Source organism: Limulus polyphemus, unplaced genomic scaffold (genome assembly GCF_000517525.1).
Source record: "Limulus polyphemus unplaced genomic scaffold, Limulus_polyphemus-2.1.2 Scaffold2876, whole genome shotgun sequence".
Taxonomy (NCBI): domain Eukaryota; kingdom Metazoa; phylum Arthropoda; class Merostomata; order Xiphosura; family Limulidae; genus Limulus; species Limulus polyphemus.
Window position 1 is genome coordinate 84307 of NW_013668486.1, and position 22259 is coordinate 106565.

Sequence of the window (22259 nt, forward strand, 5' to 3'; positions counted from 1 at the left end):
TAAAGTGAGGCCTGAAATTTGCCACTCTTGCGATAACATATAGTTGATTAAAGCACGTACTTGTCATACAGATTCGTGGACTTGTAATCCTCCCCGATATATTTCCACTTCTTCAACAGAATGATTGTCTGGCTGTTTTATCTTTAGACTTGTTTATTTCGTGACATGATTTTCACTTTGTTAATTACTCAAATTCAGCACGTTATTTCCCACATTAAACGTTAATCCAACCAGAATGTATGATGTATATTTTAGGTAGATAATAGTTTAGGTTTGTGTGTCTTCTTATACCAGATTTTTCCGATGTTTTAGACAAAGGATTCTTTAGAGAAAAGTGGATATCTAACCAAGTTGGGAGGGAAGTTCAAAACATGGCGGAAGCGTTGGTTTGTCTTGAAGAACGGAGTTCTTAGTTACTATAAGTCAGAGGTAAGATATGCTTGAAACATGAATTTCAATAAGACTGATGTAAGGGAGCTAAAAATAGTTATTTATAGGATAATAATCTAGTAATGTAAAAAAAAGAAGAAAGGAACGACATATGAAGCTCTAAACGTTATTGAATATGATATTGTTTGTCATTTCGGTAGTTCTTGTTAGGGTTAAACCTACTATGATTAAGAATTTTGATAAGGCTGTATCATTAGATTATTTTGTAGAAAATATATTATTAGATCAAAAAATAAATATTGTTGTCCACTAATCACGCTCATTATCTGGTTTCCCTATCACAACAACAACAACCCATCACTGAGCCCCCTAGTGGCACAGCGGTATGTCGGCGAACTTGCAACTCTAAAAACTGAGTTCGATATCCGTGATGGACAGAGCACAGATAGCCCATTGTGTAGCTTTATGCTTAACTTCAAACAATAATCCATTACTGACAGTCTTGCCCATTCAATCTTTGGGGCGTTATAACATGATAGTCAATCTCACTATTCGTGATAATAATATAATGGCTCAAGAATTGGCGGTGGATGGTGTTGACTAGTTAATGTCCCTCTAGTCTATCATCACTAAATTAGGAACTGCTAGGGCTAAGTAGCCTCCGAGTAGCTTTGGGCGAAATTCAAAAACAAACAAACATTATGTGGTCTAGTTTTGTTAAAACACAAATTTTATAAATAATTTTGAGGTTTAGTTTGTTTGTTTTTGTTCTGTTAAAGAACATCGGCGAGTTAAAAGTAAAAATGTTTTACGTAGTAGACTAGTTATGGAATGTTAATCCACAATGCATTTTATATGTCATTTGTAAATGTTTTACATAGTCTAGTGTTTAGTGAACCAGCTTGTAGATCAAACAATCCAAGGTTCGAACTTTGATGCCACTGATCACTCTGAAAATACGTTTGGGCTGAAAATACCAAATATGGGGTTGTTTAATGTAGCTAGATTTATAGCTTTAACAGTAATATTTTCAATAGGAACGAAAAACGGCTGGTTGTTTAATGCTAACAAGTCAGAGACTGTAAAAAAGAAGAAGAAAAACAGAAAGAAACGAATAAAGCAGCGTAAAGTTAGTTAGTTGTCAATTATTATTTTTTTGTCAGCGCCCATTTTACCACGAGTATCAGTAAATAGGGTTGATGTTGTTTTTGTTTGATAAAATGAAATGCTCTTATCTCTTTAATTATTAATGTGCTATATCTGTCGAGGGAATACTGTTATCATTCAAGAGCTGGTAAAAGTGTCTTCGCGAAAATTACACTCTGCCTCCCTTAGAGGTATCGTAAACGCGATCTGTAGATAATTAAACCTAATATCGCCAAGATTTAATTTATTGGTCACAATATTAAAAACTTACGCTAATAGAAAAGAATGGTTAATCAAAATAATAGCATGATGACTTAATTGTCCTTAATTTTGTTATAAATAACCATTAGGTTCGTCAAAGTCGAAACTTTTTTTCGAACTAAAATTTCAAAAACAAAAAAAAGCAATACATTACACAAAACGTCTAATTATTTTTTTTTTCTTTTCAGCGTGTACGTAGATAAAGGATCTCCAATGCTAATTGCACATTTTGTTTTCGCGTTCACTCGTGAAATTTTATTGGAAGACCTTTGTTTTTTTTTAATCAAAGTTTACCATGATAGAATGTTACAGAACATTCTGATTGTAGGATAACTTCTTCGATGAAGTAAACTACCATTATTTCACCGTAACGGAGTGGCGTGTAATGTGTATGTTCACATTAATTAATTCTTTTCACCTAAACCAATGTGGTTGCTTTAAAATGCAGCTAATAGGTGTCAAATGTTGAATTCAGATTACGTAGAGCCGAGAGTCTTGATTAGCATTGTTTCACTTGATCTATTGCAATTTCTCTTCTAGTTATAACTAGGAGGTCGTTAACATTCAGAGACTTCTATGTACTTCTGTGACCGTATTTAACGCTGTTAGACATCTTTGTTATCCACAGAACTCATAGGCTCTTGTAACATTTCAGTCGCTGCTGTTAAGTCTCTTAACTATAAGTGATCAGGCATTCTTTAAGTTCGTTTAATGGTTTTAAAGTTATTAAACTAAGTTAGACTTTAATAAATATTAGTCCTCACGAAATGACTAATTGATTTAATATTACACCAACGGCATAAAGGGTACCTAGTTCAGAAAATGTAACGTATTATATGTGATATATATATAAAGGCATATGTTTTACGCAGACTTTTACTTTAATGCATTTTGTTTCCATCATTACAGTATAGGCTTTCGCAGTATATCAACTGCTTTTCAGCTTTGCATAACCTTTGAAATGAAACTCAAATTTTGCTAAAACCACTAGAAATATCAAAATCCATTAAAACGCCCATTTATGAAAGATTGTTTGTTTGTTTGTAGTTAAGCACAAAGCTACACAATGGGCTATCTGTGCTCTGCCCACCACGAAACTCTGTTTCTAGCGTTGTAAGTCCGCAGACATACCGCTGTACTACTGGGGGGGGGGGACATTTGAAATAACTCTGTATTTAAAACAAAATCATATTTAAAATTACGATTCAGACAAGAAAACTGGAATTGCGTTGCCCACCATGGGTATCGAAACCCGGTTTCTAGCGTTGTAAGTCCGCTGTACTACTGGGGGGGGGGCATTTGAAATAACTCTGTATTTAAAACAAAATCATATTTAAAATTGCGATTCAGACAAGAAAACTGGAATTGCGTTAATGGCTGAAGAAGCCTGGAAAAAAAAGAAGGTAAAAAGCGATTATAGCTTTAGACAATCAATGATAAATGCCCAATAAGATGTTGCTGTCTTAAGGTGTAGATGTATCAAAGTTCAAAGGTGAAACTAGAGATCAAAAGGCCAAAAGTGAAGTCAGTTCTCGGGTCAGAAAAATGCATTTTAGATGGAGCACCTGCAAAACTAGTTGGTAGCAAGTTAATATTTAAATAAATTCAGGCTTAACAAGGAAACTACTGGGTAGCCTGAGTATACCCAATATGGCGCTTTTGTAAAGCTAAGTAATTCTATATCAGTTTTATACGACTTATACATCATTGTCCAGAGAGCATACAAAATATTAGGTGCTATTTCATGAGACTACTAGAAAGATTGTATTAAAAAATACACGTGCACCAAAGAGAGATGTTTCATCAAATTTCTTAGATGTGCGAAGTTTTTCTACATTTTGCATTTTACGTCACAACAAAGCATTTACTTCTTTTAATTGGGCTTAGAAAAATCATATCGTTTAATAATATATTATCAGGGATGGGATATTGAAACCGGCCTCGAGATCAGATTATGAAGTCTTGGTCTTGACATGTCAGATCTCTGTCTTGGTCTCGACGCCATCTCTGCGAAGTTTCAAAGTAACTTCACACTCTGATTTGGTTTGTGAAAACAGTCAGTTTTATGACAACATGTGATTTTGTTTGGTAGGAACATGGTCATCCAGCATCGGAAGAAATTAAATCTGCCTTAATGAATGGTATCACTGATGCTTGTTAATCTCTTTTTGCATCATATTCAAAGCACCGGCAATAGTCTCTAGGACCCAGTTCTAAGTTTACAACAAGCTATTCTCTTGTTTTATCGGCTTTAAAAATGCTCCCATCAATACTAGGACAATATCCTTTGTTAAATTTGAAAGAAAATATCACCTTTTCTAAACTTCGTCCATTCTATGAGAATACATTTTTCATCTCTTCAACATAAGCGGTAATAGAGAGGGTCTTCAGTCGGGGGGGGGGCTATTCATGAATTATATAAGAGGATATTCTTCATCCCTTCAACATAAGTGGTAGTAGAGAGGATCTTTAGTCGGAGGGGGGCTATTCGTGAATTTTATAAAAGGATATTCTTCATCCTTTCAATATAAGTGGTAGTAGAGAGGATCTTTAGTCGGAGGGGGCTATTCATGAATTTTATAAAAGGATATTCTTCATCCTTTCAACATAAGTGGTAGTAGAGAGGATCTTTAGTCGGAGGGGAGCTATTCATGAATTCTATAAGAGGATATTCTTCATCCCTTCAACATAAGTGGTAGTAGAGAGGGTATTCATGAAACCACATTGAGCTAAATGTCACCAAGACTTCTCTCTTGTTTAGTATTTTTTAATGCAACAATCACTTGCAGAGAAGGCTCTCATTTTGGATAATGTGCAACGTCCAAATAGATATGTATCAATTGGACATCCTTATCAAGAAATCTAGTTAATTCCTGCTGAGCTTTAACTGAATGTTGATTAAAAAAATAATTATATTTTGTTACATCAGCCTCATTAAAAATAGGTTTCATTGTTGTTAAATGTTCATTAAATGTAACACAAGTATGTAGTTGTCAATGGAAGATCTGTGCCGTACAATTTAAACCAAAATAAATGTTCTACACTTCTTCGTGGTGTGTATTCCTAGATGCACTGAGTGGAACTATGAGAAAGCTAACAAATATTTTTAATGTTTATATTGAAATGAATAGCTTATTATTTTTATTGGGCAACGTATAACTGATAGATATATTTATAACAGCAAACAGCTACATTTGAACACCAATATGAAAAGATTTAACTAGACATTTATTCTGCCAAATAAGATATTGATTATACAATGAGAGTCTGATATGATCACGCTTTTTTAATAATTGTTCTCGATCTCGGTCTTGACATTTCAGGTCAGATCATGGTCTTGATCTCGGAATGTATCAGGTCTTCCTCTCAACATGTCAGGTCTCAGTCTCGGTCGTTTGGTCTCTACACCATCTCTAAACACTTAAATATACACTTAAGTCAAAATAACATAGTTAAAACTGCCGAACGCAGCCCACTGGCTAGGGGTTTCGTGGTTCGTGTTCTGTTACCTTGAAAACAAAAAACAAAATAACAGCGCTCCGCACTTTGATTGTGTCACAAGAGTGAAGACAAAATCTTACTATTTGGTTTGATAAGATTTGGCGGTGGGTAGTGTTGACTAACTGCCTTCTTTCTAGTCTATCACTTCAAAATTAGAAACGGCTAGCGTGGATAGCCATCGTGTAGTTTTGCCTGAAATCAAACAAACAAAGAACTAATAATAAAAATATGATTTTTGTTATAGAACTAAGCCTGCGATTTTTTAAAGACTAAGTTTTATGAGCAGAAATAGTTTCGTGATAACGTAGTAGCGGTGAGACTACGGAGTTGAAACGCTAAAATTCGGGGCTCGATTCCCCGCAGTGAACATAATAGATAGTCCAGCGTGGCTTTGCTCTAAAAAAAACCATAACGAAATAGGAAATTGTTACCCTCTTTAATATTGATGAAGATACGTTTAATTTTTTTTTCTGGGGTTCTGTTAGCATATTATCATTAGCTGCGTTTTTTTAACTCTAGTAATGACACATCAGTGTTAGTTATTTAGAAAGGATTTTTTATGAAGAATCCCAGTGGAATTGTTTTACTTTATGATATAGATTAGTAAATCAACTGAACATTGACGTGTAATTTTCTCAGAGTACGAAACACACGTTTTCGATGGGAAATGCTATTATGAACCAAACAAAATATAGCAATAAACTTTAAATTTACATTTCTTAGTAAGAATGCCCTTCAAATGGCAAGCTTATTATTTAAAAGAATAACTTAAAAAACTGTGATTTTATTGGTGTTTTTTCTTTCGTCATTAACTGTAACGATTATTTTACTACAGTTATTTTCGTCCAACTTATCTGAGAAATTTTACAATTAGTCCAAAGTTCGAGGATATGTCATTGTTTGGTCACTTTATGATGGAACATTCTGGAAGCACCTATTTAAGTAAAAAAATAATTGTTCTGTGTGTGTGTGTGTGTAGAACACAATTTTTTGTCTGGAACTTACGAGAAATCTCATTAATCATTTGCGCAATGACAAAAGCTGTTTTCTAGTGAAAAGGAAACGGGAGCCAGTATAATTTAACAAGGTGACATTTGCATGCAACCTACGTTATGCCAGTAACGCTCGTGAGTAAAGAGTATCGCAAAAAATCGATATTAATTCTTCTGTCTCTCAAGTCCACGTTCTTCGGTTATTAACACAGTTCGCTACGTGTCTCCAGCAAGTAGTTTTGACGTTTCTAATTGTGATATAAAATTTATTTCAGTATCTACGGTAATTTTAGAGCAAAAGGAAACTTAAAAAGGGAAGTAAAGAATGGATGTCGCTATTCGTTTTATGTTTGTCTTAATATCGCACAAAACTTTTCGAGGGATATCTGCGCTAGCCGACCCTAATTTGGAAGTGATAGACTAAAGGGAAGGAACCAACCACCAACTGTTCTTTACAAACGAATAGTGGGATCGATAATCACATTATAAAGTCCCCACAGTTGAAACGGTGGGAATTTTCGGGGACTAGATTCTCGGATTGAAAGTTAGGTACCCTAACTATCAGGCTGTGCCAGGACTAGGGGATGTTATTACTTTATGTGATATTTCAATGAAATATATATTTAGGAATTTAAAAAAATCACATGAAAAAAAAGGCATATCCCCCCTTATGAGAATTTCAAAAACCAAAAAAACAATAATAAAAACACGTACATCATTTTTGATGAGCAAGGAACTGGTATTTTTTTTTTTACTTTCGTAAATTGTATCCAAACTAAACAATTTTGAGTTTCATAACTTTCTTAAAAAAAAAAAATAATCAAATCATTTCAGTGATTAATGTAAGCTGTGCTTGAATTGTAATTACTTGCTTTTGAAACAAACCGAACTTGAGGAGCCTTACCATGGTGACAAAGGCGGGTTGTAAAACATTTGGTTTCTGGTGGTTAATAATTTTTTATCAAATAGTTCATCTCCTCCGGAAGTTATTTCAAGTGACTTACATGGTTAATAATTTTTTATCAAATAGTTCATCTCCACCGGAAGTTATTTCAAGTGACTTACCTGGTTAATAATTTTTTTATCAACTAGTTCATCTCCACCGGAAATTATTTCAAGTGACTTACCTGGTTAATAATTTGGGACGGTGGCTTTGTCATAAGCAGAACATGATCGCCCCTTCAGCCGTGAAGGCGTTATAACGTGCCGATCAGTCCCACTGTTCGTTGATAAATGTTTGCGATGGGTGGTGTTGAATAGCTGCCTTCTTTCTAGCCTATCATTACTAAATTAGGGACAGCTAGCCCAGATAGTTTTGCGCGAAATTCAAATTTGTTTTATATAGTTTTATTGTATAGGAGTTTACAAGTATGGAGGTACAATACTTTAATTTGTGATTTTTTTTACCTATTTGTAAGCATATTAACAACTAAGTATTTGTGCAAACAACTCCTAGAACTAAAAACTACCTAATCATTTACCTACTGTTGTTTTCACACAGACTAGTAAAACTATTTTACGTTTAGTAAGTATGAATGAAGCTGATTGAGAGAGGCAGAGAAATGTTTTCTCAAAGGAAACATACTTAGAGTTTTTCTTTGATGTGCTCATAACTTTTTACGACAGGCTATGTGGTATGTGATGAAGTTTCATTATTATTATTATTACTTTAAATCCGTTGAAATTGTTTCTTGCTCTGTGTTTCCAGAATGACGTCAACAGAAAACCACAGGGTCAAATAACGTTAAATGAACTTTGTCGAGTGAATCGTGCAGAGGGCGCTGCTACTTTTGAGGTATTGACCACATACATTATTTCTTTTTTTTTTAGTAGTGTGTATATTATTGTTAATAAATTAATTAGGAATACAGTATTTGAGAGTTTTTACTGTTATGTTGTTTTTTAAGTAACATTAATTAGAAATGAACATATGTTGTATTCACTTTCATGTCCAGAACATTTATACTGACACTTTATAAGAATGATGTTCTTGATATCTGCTGCTTTTTAAACCAGGTCCTCCGTCGTCAATCATACTCATGCTGACGTCAATCACATTCATGCTGATGTCTATCATACTCATGCTGACGTCAATCACATTCATGCTGATGTCTATCATACTCATGCTGACGTCAATCATACTCATGCTGATGTCAATCATACTCATGCTGACGTCAATCACATTCATGCTGACGTCAATCATACTCATGCTGACGTTAATCACATTCATGCTGATGTCTATCATACTCATGCTGATGTCTATCATACTCATGCTGACGTCAATCACATTCATGCTGATGTCTATCATACTCATGCTGACGTCAATCACATTCATGCTGACGTCAATCATACTCATGCTGACGTCAATCACATTCATGCTGACGTCAATCATACTCATGCTGACGCTAATCGCATTCATGTTGACATCAATCACATTCATGCTGACGTCAATCACATTCAAGCTGATGGCGTTAATTGCGAATACTTCCTGACAGTGCAACTTCTACATTAACAAACTTCTGTGAATGACGTCGAAGTCAACATGAAACCACTCAAGTCGACAGACTTTTCAGATAGACCCTCCACTATACATGTCCATTGTCTTTCAAAGACCACGTTTAAGCAGATCAACGGCACAAAAGCCCATTGGAGCTGAATCGGGGGCTTGACAAGTATGGTTGACAGTTTTTCGGTCATCTCTCCCAGCCGTTGATTTCGATGTGTGACTAAAGGCTCGTGAGCCTTTATCAACTTTTGTTTGTTATCTTTTTAGTGGTAGGAGAAAATAGAGCCAGTTTCATTGGAATGATTTCGTAACTATAGCGTTAGTTTTGTGGATAAGGACGCTGTACCAAATTGCCTTGGAATGAGGTGCTTAGGAGCCTGTTTTGCTGTGCGAGTTTTCCCGCTTCCAGGGAAAATGCCGAAATTCCATTTCATAAAAATTTATCCGTTGGCTCAAGATCGTTTAACAATCTCGCTGTAAGAAAATCCTTCCTTAGAAAGGAATGTTACATATTCTTTAAGCCGTAACTCCACTCGTGGCAGCATGTCACGGAGGGGTTGGAATTCACCATCAACCATATACGTAGTTGTTAAACATATTGCCTGTGGTGCCACAGTTATCGCCTGCAGCTATACGGCACTGATTAGCGTATAAAAACCGTACTTATGAAACGCTAGTAATCCCCTGTATTCAGTTATTTAAAAGTGATTTGTTTTTAACGTGTATAGAATAAAATATATATATTGCTCGTTAATTGAGAGAAATATCCAAGTGAAGAAATAATACATTCTAATCTTTATAAGTTAAAACTTAACAACGTTATATTTGTTAGCTACACTTCTCACCTTGTTAATTTTTTTTATCTAAATAGACAGTTTGTTTTGAATCGAAATTTACCATTACTTATTTATATACTTAAAAATCGCTAGGGCGCTCGACTCGCAATCTGAAGGGGCGCGGGTTCGAATCCCCGTCCCACCAAACATGCTCGCCTTTTTAGCCGTGGGGACGCTATAACGTGACGATCAATCCCACTATTGGTTCGTAAAAGAGTAGCCTAAGAGTTAGTTGGCGGTGATTGGTGATGACTAGCTGCCTTCCCTTTAGTCTTACAATGCTGAATTAGGGATGGCTAGCGCAGATAGCCCTCGTGTAGCTTTGCGCGAAATTCAAAAACAAACAAACCAATATCATACTCAATGAAATACTTATTTAGTCTCAAATGTTTATTACGTCCTCAAGAAATAAAATAATTTCATCAAGAAGTTTCCTGGACTGATAATCAATAAAAGTGTGGTTGTAAACATTTAAGAATTGTTGAAGTGAATGCTAAGGAAAACACGAATGACAATTAAGAATGTGAAGAAAAAAAAGTTTTTTAGGAAGAGTAATTGTCGTTGAAGCGGCAATTTGCTAACAAGTAAAATGTTGAAAGAATGCTGACGAGTTTGTACTTTTCGAAAGTGTAATTACGCTGTAAGACTTCAAGGCAAATGTACCAGTTTCGACGCGATGTACTTGTAACTAATGGAACAACGCACACTAGTTCGTCCACTCAATTGATTTTAGAAGAATTTGGTATCTGGACAGATCACGAAGAAATTTCCGAAACATACAAATTTCGACACGGTCGATAAAGAATTTGTCGTTACTAATTTATTTAATTTTTAAGCACAGTGGCACTTACAACACCAGAAACCGCATTTCGATATCCGTGGTAAGCAGAGCGCAGATAGCCCATTCTTACTCCACATCCATTATGTCAGCATAAAATAAAAGATTATTCCAAACGTACAGGTTTAAAGTTAATTACGTAACTTGACTAGATTATGCATAAGCTTGTCAGGATAGAGTTTTATTTTTTGCTATCTTAACTTGTAGCTGTGTACAGAAAAACGGACGTACTACCTTACAGCGGACTCGGCTACAACGATGGAAGAATGGATAAGAGGTAAAACTCAGTTCCTTGATATTTTTGTTCAGATACGTTTCAGTAGTCGGTGATTAAAAAATTGTACTTGTGGTTTATATATTAAAAACACAGAAACGTGATGATTAGAAAGTGCTTTTTTTTCGTTATTCATGTAAAAAATAAAAGTTTTAACTCGCTAGTCTTACTTGTTGGTGTGTATGTATTGACGAACAAAGCATTATGGGAGCTGAAAACCTGGATGATTGAAATGGAATTTACTGGCGTACATAGGTATTTAGAACGTATTTTTACATCTCATTGTATCAAAATGTGCATTTGTTTTAGTAGAATTGTTAATTTTTCCAGTCAACATCTTAATTCTTTGCTTTGTTTTCCATAACAGTTATACCTCCAGAAAAGCAGTTAAACGCTTTATCGTTAAGTGACCAAAAATATAAAATTTCCTGGTGCCTAAAGTACGAAAAGCCCTTAATCGAACAACAGTGGGTTAAACATAGCGGATGTTGGAATTTTAGAAATTGCTAATAATAACCACTGTAAATGTAATTAAATGAGGTGGAAGAACATCTTTTATTAAATGTAGAAACGTGTAAGCGCCTGGCTGATTTTGTTAAAAGATTAATGAAACGGCTACCATTTCATAAATGTGTAAAACTGTTGTGTTAAATATTTCCGTCACTTAATTTTATTCAGAGGTGCAATTATCTTAATGGAAGTATAAACGTTATCTTTCCTTTCTATTCTCAATATTGGTTATTTGGAAGGCGGAATGGTACAACTTTGTAAAAAAAAGGTTGATGTTGTTCACCTTAATTTTGAAAGTAAAATCATATTTCACTGTATTTATTGGATATTTGTATAAGTACTGTGGACTTAATTATGTGTATTTTGCATAGTTTTACAGAACGTTCTCAGAAGACATGCCACTCGCCTCCTGTTGAGCAAAGAAGAAAACAAACCAACGATAGAGGGCTGGTTAACAAAGGTAAAAGACAGGGTCATCAATACTAAAGTAGCATCAGCGTAACAGGGAACTACTTAAAGAAATACAAATACAAGATATTACCTAACGTATCTTCAACTTGATAACTAAGGACTTATTATGCTGTAATACTGTAATAATAAATCATCAATAGAGAAAATATTCAACTGAGTTGACTTTCAGAAGATTCTCCATGTTTGCTAAATAACATTGCCCCCCTCCCAATGGCATAGCAGTATGTCTGCGGACTTACAACGCTAGAAACCAGATTTCGATACCCGTGGTGGACAGAGTACATATAACCCATTTGTACTTAACTTTGAACAAAAAAAAATTTACAAATTAAAAGAGAGAAAGAAGTCCACAATGTTTGTGCAAGAAACATACATACGGACAGACAGACGGTTGATTAAGTATGCAGACGGAACTTTTACGGTTCTGGCACTTAAAGCCTAAACCCCCTGGGACTTTTCAGTTACTAGAGCACAGATAGTCCCATTGTGTAGCTTTGTGCTTAACTTCAAACAAACAAATAAAAATAACATTGGCTTTTATGTGCTAAATAACTGACTATTACAGAAGCAGTGCAAAGTAACATCAATAATAAAGAGAATCTGAAAACAACTTCCTTGATTTCCCGTTATCATTTTTTATTTACAAGCTCCAAATAAACAACTTACATGTACAGCTCTAAGCTGTTTAACTTGTTTATATATGTGGTGTTCTTTACTCGCCAAAATATCTGATAGGTATTTGAAGCATTAATTCTGCTGAATTATTCTTCTGTGCAACATAACTTACATTTTTGTTGTTTGAAAAATGATACGTTCAGTTACACTGTAATGAGTCCTTTTTTTTGTTTGTAGGTGAAACATGGACATTCTCGACGTTGTTGGTGTGTTCTGATTGGCCGAATGTTCCTGTATTTTAAGACACCTAACGACACAGTAAGTAAATTAAACTTTGTCAAACAATTTTGTGCAACTCGGTTCCAAATTTAATTTAAAAAATCTACTACGCAGCGTAGTAACACCATAAAATGCGTTAATGTTGTCACATTATAAAGTGTGTTAACGTTGTTAGACAGTATAATATACTCGTGTTCTCATACATTAAAATGTGTTAATATTGCAACACTACAATATTTGTTAAATTTGTAACACCATAAATGTGTTAACGTTTTCGCACTGGGTTCATTAACCGCAAAAAGATAAACTTTCCTAAAACATTTGTTTTTTCAGTGAAAAAATAAGATTATTGGATTAATGCATAGGAATTTGTTTTGTTGTTGACATTTTTGTACATGACCGTATTATATTGTTCTACAGGTACCAACGTCCTTTAGACATTTTTATACAAGACCTTATTAGATTGTTCCACAGGTACCAACGTGTATCACTGTTCCTTTAGACATTTTTACACATGACCATATTATATTGTTCCACAGGTACCAACGTGTATCACTGTTCCTTTAGACATTTTTACACATGACCATATTATATTGTTCCACAGGTAACAACGTGTATTACTGTTCCTTTAGACATTTTTATACAAGACCGTATTATATTGTTCCACAGGTAACAACGTGTATCACTGTTCCTTTAGATATTTTTACACATGACCGTATTATATTGTTCCACAGGTAACAACGTGTATCACTATTCCTTTATAAAGTTTTCATATATTTTCTTTAATATAAGTATATTTACCAATTATTATATATGTGGATCGATCCGAACAGAAAGGATAGAACACTGACAAATGTTGATCCCCTTGGTTACTAAGCCCGGGGGGTATAAGGATGGAATGTTGGACTTGAACTATTAAATTAAATCAAGAATTTGTATTTATATGGATCATTTATTTCACACGTATTTTACCATACAAATACTTTATTTCATACCTATTTTATTTCACATTTTATTCCATACCTATTTTATTTCACACCTACTTAATTCCATACCTATTTTATTTCATACTTATTTTATTTTATACCTACTTTATTCCATACCTATTTTATTTCACACTTACTTTATTCCATACCTATTTTATTTCACACCTTCTTTATTTCATACTTATTTTATTTTATACCTACTTTATTCCATACATATTTATTTCACACCTTCTTTATTTCATACTTATTTTATTTTATACCTACTTTATTCCATACATATTTTATTTTACACTTACTTTATTCCATACTTATTTTATTTCACACCTACTTAATTCCATACCTATTTTATTTCACACTTACTTTATTCCATACTTATTTTATTTCACACCTTCTTTATTTCATACTTATTTTATTTTATACCTACTTTATTCCATACCTATTTTATTTCACACCTACTTTATTCCACATTACAGAAAAAGTGTTACAATTACTTTGCTTTGCTTTACTGTATTACTTTTACTAATTCCTTATAGCCTCAAAGCCTAGGCTATAGGGATCCCCTAGTGGAACAGCAATAAGTTTAGAACCTTACAACGCTAAGATACGGGTTTCAATTCACTGTGATGGACAGAGCGCAGATAGCCCATTATGTAGCTTTTCGCTCAAAGAGATCCAGCGAAAAAAAAATGTAGAATCTCTTTTAACTGCAGACAATCTACTTATTTTTGGTTGTTTTCTTTACTACCAAATATATGTAGTATATATATATATATATATATATACATCTTATCACCAGACTTCATTTTGTTTTATATGTTACAAATTCTTATTCCGCATTTCGTGACATTAAAAAGTCATTTTTACTAATATTTAAATGTTTGTAGCACTCCCTACTGGGAAAATAAGTCGTTTATGTCGATGGTAAGATAAGACTTTAATTAGGTTAAATTCCTTGTTCACAACCGAACACTTCTAAAAGCTTTTTTTTTTTAGTAACAATTATTATCGGTTTTACTTACATTGGAATGAACATGTTGCCTTTGGGATAAATTGTAAACTGAAAAAGCAGGAACTTGTTTTCTTTTTACTTTGTAAATCGTTTTACCTTTTTTGTTGGTGGTGGTGTGATACCAGTATTGCTGTAAATCAACTTGGTGCTTAAATTTTCTATTTCCCGTTCCACTTGGCAAATTTGAAAAGAAAGAAAAAAAAAACAGTCTCGAAGGATTCCTAGTTTCGTAACAAATCATATTTTAGTAGCAACAAAACCAGATGCTCCAATCAATGAAATTTTTTTATGAATGTTGTCCACGAACGGGAGCTTGAAAAAAAAAATTTATATTTAGTAATCAGTATGTAGAAATGACCATTAAATAAGTCCTTTTGTCTTTTAGAGATATGTTAAAGTTTTGTTGATAGCTAGAGTAAACTAAAATAATGTTTACTGTGTAGAGTTCTGTTTATACTAGAGCCGTATGTGTAGAGTTCTGTATATACTGGAGCTGTATTATTTATTTAGTTGTAAACAATAGTTTCTTAGCACTAAACAATCCATTTATTTAGTTGTAAACAATAGTTTCTTAGCACTAAACAATCCATTTATTTAGTTGTAAACAATAGTTTCTTATCACTAAACAATCCATTTATTTAGTTTTAAACAATCGTTTCTTAACACTAAACAACCCATTTATTTAGTTTTAAACAATAGTTTCTTAGCACTAAACAATCCATTTATTTAGTTGTAAACAATAGTTTCTTAGCACTAAACAATCCATTTATTTAGATTTAAACAATCGTTTCTTAACACTAAACAACCCATTTATTTAGTTGTAAACAATAGTTTCTTAGCACTAAACAATCCATTTATTTAGTTGTAAACAATAGTTTCCTAGCACTAAACAATCCATTTATTTAGTTGTAAACAATAGTTTCTTATCACTAAACAATCCATTTATTTAGTTTTAAACAATCGTTTCTTAACACTAAACAACCCATTTATTTAGTTTTAAACAATAGTTTCTTAGCACTAAACAATCCATTTATTTAGTTGTAAACAATAGTTTCTTAGCACTAAACAATTCATTTATTTAGTTGTAAACAATAGTTTCTTAGCACTAAACAATCCATTTATTTAGTTGTAAACAATAGTTTCTTAGCACTAAACAATCCATTTATTTAGTTTTAAACAACCCATTTATTTGCAGACTCCAATGGGCCAAATAACAATGAGGGACTCGCGGGTGGAGGAAGTCCTTCATGTCTCTGATAGTGACGAGGAAGAGGAAGAGGAAATGATGAGTAGATCGGAGTTCACCGTGGGAATCTTCCCAAACCACCAAGGACCAACATACCTCTTGATGACTAGTAAGCAAGAAATGGTAAGCTCGTGAGGCGTTATAACGTGACGGACAATTCTACTATTCAAAAATAAAAGAGTCGCCCAAGAGTTGGCGGTGGGTGGTGTTGACTAGCTGCCTTTCATCTAGATTGTCACTCCTAAATTAGGGACTTAGTGCAGATAGCCCTCGTGTGGCTTTGCGTGAAAACCAACAAACAAACATACCTACAATATATCTGTATTTGTGTGTGTGTGACATACCTTCAAATATATACATGTAACATACATATAAATATATACATGTAACATACCTATGAATATACATGTAACATACCTATAAATATATACATGTAACATACCTATAAATATAAACATGTAACATACCTACAAATATACAATATTAGAAGGATAGACTGATTTTTCCACTAACTTTAAATCATAAATGAGTAAATAAATATTCTCAAGTTTTAAAATCGACCTTTTACACCACTTACTCTGGGGAAAAAAAGGAAACAACACTTGAAAAATAGGTACACGTTGCTATGTTTAGTTATATTACGGTTTCAATAAAACTGCGAACTTGCACCTGAGATATAAAAGTAAGTACATGGGAAAAAATATATAATGTTTCATTGGTAAAACCACTTTTAGTTAGAAAATGTTTTAAATTGTTCATATGTTTAAGAAGAAAAAAAATCAGTTTCTGATAGTCACACGCTTCACTCCAAAACGCCCGTATCTCCAATTTTTAAAACTCATAAAATAAATATTAATTGGAGAGCCTGCTTGGGGCGCCCATCTAATAGTTACAGGTTATTTTGCAACTGAACATATTAGAAGAAAAAAGAAAAGATTTTTAAACAAACAAGTGGTCAATACTATTATAAGTTCCATAGAAAAAAAAAATATATATATATACTGTTGGAGCGAACAATTGATTTAGTATTATTGATTTGTTATTGTTAACAAATAAATAAATGAAAATGGAAAATAACAATTAGAATTTTTTTTCACCACATAATTTGATTTAGCCTAACATTAAATTATTAATTGTTCTCTGTAATTTGTAATCTAAATATTGTTTAGCTCTGTTATAGTAGTGTCCTCTAGTGAGAAAATACTTTAAATTTTATATTGTTGTATTTAACTGTTTTGCCGAAGAAATAAATATTAGTCATAGAACGTCACTTTTCGTAAAGTTTTCTCCCTTTACAGATCCAAGATTACTCTAATGTTTCTTGAGATGTAGCTTATATGACATCAACGTGCTTTCTTAATGAGTAGTTTCCTACAAATCTGGTGTTCATCTGACATTTTCTTTTGAAGCGTTACTGATCTTTATGCCAGTTGCTAGCGGATTCGTGAGCATATAGCCCAAATTTACAGGGCCGCTATAATGTACATTTATTGCTTGAACTAGTGTTGTGCACTTTTCGGTATAATGATCATTGCCGCTATAATGCAAATGTAATTTTTTTAACCAAGTTACGAACTGTAATTAGTAGGCCTACTAATTTACGTTCTCTAATGTAAATCGATACCAAATTTGAGATCCGTTTTCGAGGAATTCCCGTAAAGGTGTTTTCGCGAAATAAGCAGGTTTCCTCTGGGGGGTGGGTAAAAAGTTTTACCTTTGTGCAAACCTCGGTACCGAGACGATTCGTTTGGTACCACTTAATTAAAAGTCGGTGCGGCCAGCAGTTTAGGAGGAGTTATGCGACACACAAACCGAATTTTATTATATAGATGATGTCACAAGCTCTATGTGTTTATTTACAGGACGCTTGGCTCTATCATCTGACAGTGGTGTCTTCTGGTGAGAACTTAGCAGGAACTCAGTACGAGCAGCTTATAGCCAGGCTAATGGAAGTTGATGGGGACGAGAGTAAGAACTGTGTACAAAATTCTTTTTATCCTTTAAAGACAGAATCCTTAACCCTTTTCTTAAGTAATGATAATAATAAAGTTGAGAAAAACTTTAGGTGAAAATCTCAGATGTCGATATTTTAACAATATAATATTTCAGGAATTTCTGTTTTTCTTTCATTTCAATATTCTGGATCATTTTAAACTAGTATGACCATGGACTATGGACATTTTCTCGTCATCGGCATTTGAAATAAAACCATAGAATTTTACCATTTTTTTTAAACATTACATTATCTATATCTGACAGTATAAGTAATACAAGTTACTTTTGAGGGGGAAAGTAATACCATTTTGATAATCTTACAGCACTTTTAATGAATTCGACACTGCTGGGTATTAAAGGCCTATACTACTCCAAGATTATAGGTAATTTATACTACCACTTCAGGCCCGGCATGGCCAGGTGGTTAAGGCACTCGACTCGCAATCTGACGGTTGCGGGTTCGAATCCCTGTCACACCAAACATGCTTGCCCTTTCAACCGTGATGGAGATAGAATGTTACGATCAGTCCCACAGTTCGTTGGTAAAAGGGTAGCCCAAGACTTGGCGGTGGGTGGTGATGACTAGCTGCCTTCCCTCTAGTCTTACACTGCTAAATTAGGGACGGCTAGCGCTGATAGCCCTCGTGTAGTTTTGCGCGAAACTAAAAAAAAAAAAAAAAACTAACTACTTCAAGCCCTGATACCATTAAGACGAAATAAATACAAGATAAGCTCAGTTCTTTCTTCGTTGTTTTTTATGTATATATAGAGAGAAAACGGTTAGAAGTTTTATTCCTGAATCCGGTTGTACCAAGAAGAGGGAGCTGGAAGCTCTTAAAAATGCATTTTTTGTCCCGCAATTGTGGAGGAACTAACCTCTTATAAGACTTTATGTTTTTAACAGGGTGGTTATCTAGAGTGTAATAATTTTCACGTTTTCTGTTCTTTTTTTTTTCCATCAGATAGTGTGATTTGGAGGCATCCTTTGCTTTTGTATTCTAAAGAAAACATACCCCAACCACTCACCACCTTACCGTCCGATCTACTTCAAGCGGAGGCTGTCAAGTTGTTTAAGGTACTTAATGTGTAACGGCGTCTTTCACGGTTAAGTTTTTTAAAGTTTTCATCATTTACTACAGTACTATATTAAACTGTTGTAGTTTTTTAAACATTGAAGCATTAGGGTAAATATTAACATGAAAATAATAGTGGCCAAAATCCTATAGATGTGATGTAAACAGCGTCAGATTTTACTTAACTATGCATCCGTGTCAAAAATATTCTCATTTCACATGTAAAAAGTAAACTCGTGTAGAATGTTATTACGTCCAAAACGTAGTAGCCTGTTAGTCATTTGTACCAACATGTAAAAAATACACCTGATTTATTGTTGTAACAAACTCAATTCAAATACTCTATTAAACAACCAAGACTTGTATCTTTTTTCCAGTCCATCCAGCTCTTTATCTCCGTACCTCTGGACACCTCGGGTATCGACTACCACGTGGCTCTTGCCCAGAATGCCTTGCTACAGTGCCTCACTGCTCCTGAGCTGCAGAATGAATTATTTTGTCAGTTAGTCAAACAGACATCACGTCATTCTTCCCAGAAGCTTGGTGTCCAGGTTAGAAGATGGGTGACTGATATCGCCCTCTATGTTTTAAAAAAAATGCATAAAGTTATATTCTGCACATATGCACTTCGGATACTCCTAAAATTAACAAATTCACTTCTTTAAAATGTATATAGTTTGTTTTACGTAAAATCTTACCCCAATTTTCAAAAACGTATTTATGTGGGAAAAAACTGATTAGATTTCAAGATTTTATTGACATATATTTTATAAAATCTCCGTTGTATTAAACTGCTTTTATTACTCACTTAATAAGAAAGTAATTAATTGTAATTCTTCGTATATTTAATGTGAAGCGAGAATTAACCTAATAGAAATATTAAAAACTAGTTGGAGTACCCGTCCCCTGGACGGAAGTTATGTAAATTCATGATTAATGAAAGATTATATTTGGACATGAAAAGTTGTTTCCCTTATAATATGTAATTGTAAGAAACGCCCAGAAAAACATAAAATGTGAAATGAGAAGTTTGTATGTATCTCCCCATGGACCCAATGAACTTCCATACCAGTTTTGGTAAAGATCCAACCACACCATGCGAAGTAATTACATGGACATAACAGACAGTACTATTATATTTATATAGATTGTGTTTCAGTTTTTCTTAGAACTACTGCTTCACTCTACAATAAAAACACTACTCTTCCACGCATAGTTACAGAGTGTTGCCATGGTACCAGATGACTATCACTTTGTAATGTAAAAACTGTAACAAAGAAAAGTCTCAGCCGCTTTGTTAAGCCTAACCTTGAAATCATTGTATCCTTGCAACCGACAAAAGGTTTCAATACTGTGTTCAATTTTAACCCTCCATTGCAGACATTATGAGAATGTGATTGACAAAATACATTCTTTCAATTTTTTACTTAAACAGGCCTATATTATACAACTATTATTTTTGTGAAATGTATTTTGACAAGTTGTAAATGGATACGTTAGCTAAAACTAAAAGTAACATTGTTCAATTGAAGAACCAACAGAAATACATCCACGGTTTACTTAGACTGTTACTTGGAAGTGGAAGTAAGAGCATTCAACTACAGAATTGAAGCATTTGTTTGCTTACTAAGCAACAAACAAAGATCTGTTACTTGGACGTTACAATGTGCAGTAGAGGGTTAATTGTGAACCCTTTGTATTTGGATGCCCTATTGCTTCCATCTAGTTTGCAAAATTGCAGCTCTAGAGAATGATTTACTTCGCCAAAGGATTGGAAATTATTCATAAAAGGTGCAAATAAATTTATTTCTTTTACATTGTCTGTATTTCTAAAATGAGTAGTTTGCAAATGCTAATTTTTCTACTGATGTTGAAGTTATCTGAAAGAAAGTTGACACATATTTTAGTTTTTGTTTGTCCCCTTTCCTTTGTTTGGTGTGGATATGTATTAGGTATACAGTATCTGTGCTTTGTGTTGAAAAATTGTAGTGTTCAAGTTTTTTACTTTTGACAAACTGTTTTGAGTTGTATGTATAAGTAATGCTGAAGATGATAGTAGTTTTGTCTTAGCATTTAAAACATTGATAAAAGTCCATAGTCTACCTGTATAATGACTTGTTACAAGACTGTCATGTTCCTACTGCTAGAAACATAAGGTGAGTTTCAAAGATGACTGAGTAGCAGTACTGTGTATGTATCAATTTAAAGTTTTCAGTTTACATTAACAGCTACTATTACTAAAGTATATTTGAGAGTCAGATAAACCTAATTGTATATATTACTTCTATATTTTCTACAGCAACTTCTTTTATGTGCCACTCAATCCCTGTTTCTGTGTGACAGCTCCTCTACGGAGCGAACATCACCCACCTGTACCACTCCTCCTGACAGATCACATTCAGCTGAAAGCAAGTTGAATCCTGCCCCTTTTGTGTTTGTCCAGGCATGGCAGCTTTTAGCTTTAGCCATCCCCCTCTTTGTTCCCAAGAACCGTACCCTATGGTACCTCCGTGCTCATCTAGAAAGAAATGCCGACTCTTCGTAAGTATCCCAATGCATTTATTTTGGTCCTAAGATTTGTAGCCTGTGGCATATTTTGTACACCATCGTGAGTTACGAATATTTGAAATTCCTATGTGTTTTATTCCCAGGAATTCTGCTGTTCCAAAATAGTATTAGCCATTACTTTCACTTTAAATATAATAAAATTTCACCACCTCTGTGTATTTTCCAAGAAAGGATTTTTTATATGTTTGTGTTTTTGATCTAATTTTTGAGAGATGAAAAAAACAACAACAAGGCCTTAACTTTTTGCAATATGTTTAAACATAATAATAAACATTCTCCAAACCTGCCTCCACATCTTAGCCTTTTTTTGTATAATTTTATATCTTTAAAGAATATCTATAAATGAGATGGTTTGAGTTAAGATGACTTACAGATGAGAGGAGCATGTTCTTTGATAGTAACAAAAATAAAAATGAGGAGAAAAACTGTTTTTACATCTTTTTTCCTTAAAGTATATTTAGAGCCATAAGAAAATTGCAAAATAAAATCTTAATTGTAAACAATTATTCCAGAATAATACTTTCTAATTTAATTGATTCTTATTCTTTTTTTTTCCTAAATGTTTCTACTAGTACTCCCTTATTTAGCCATTGTTTTGTTTTTATTTTAAGGTACATCCATCCATCATTCCACACATCTGTTCTCGTAATGCAAAATGAGAATGTATGTTGAGAAGTTATGCATGGCTCTCAGTAGACTAATCTTGTTGAATCTCCTTAACAAATTGTGCTCAAGATTGATAATTCTATGCATCTACACTGAA

The 22259-nt window shown here is 33.7% G+C and overlaps 1 protein-coding gene across 1 annotated transcript in view; it reads left to right on the plus strand.

Moving 5' to 3' along the window:
* LOC106468107 (uncharacterized protein CG43867-like) overlaps window positions 1-22259 on the plus strand; it is an 80747-nt gene that overhangs the window by 28698 nt on the left and 29790 nt on the right. The window contains exons 9-18 of the mRNA XM_022396409.1: window positions 313-429; window positions 7999-8085; window positions 10678-10747; window positions 11626-11714; window positions 12578-12658; window positions 15810-15983; window positions 17723-17828; window positions 18818-18930; window positions 19306-19479; window positions 21228-21469. Coding sequence (XP_022252117.1) covers window positions 313-429; window positions 7999-8085; window positions 10678-10747; window positions 11626-11714; window positions 12578-12658; window positions 15810-15983; window positions 17723-17828; window positions 18818-18930; window positions 19306-19479; window positions 21228-21469 — 1253 coding nt within the window. The remainder of the gene's footprint in view (window positions 1-312; window positions 430-7998; window positions 8086-10677; window positions 10748-11625; window positions 11715-12577; window positions 12659-15809; window positions 15984-17722; window positions 17829-18817; window positions 18931-19305; window positions 19480-21227; window positions 21470-22259) is intronic.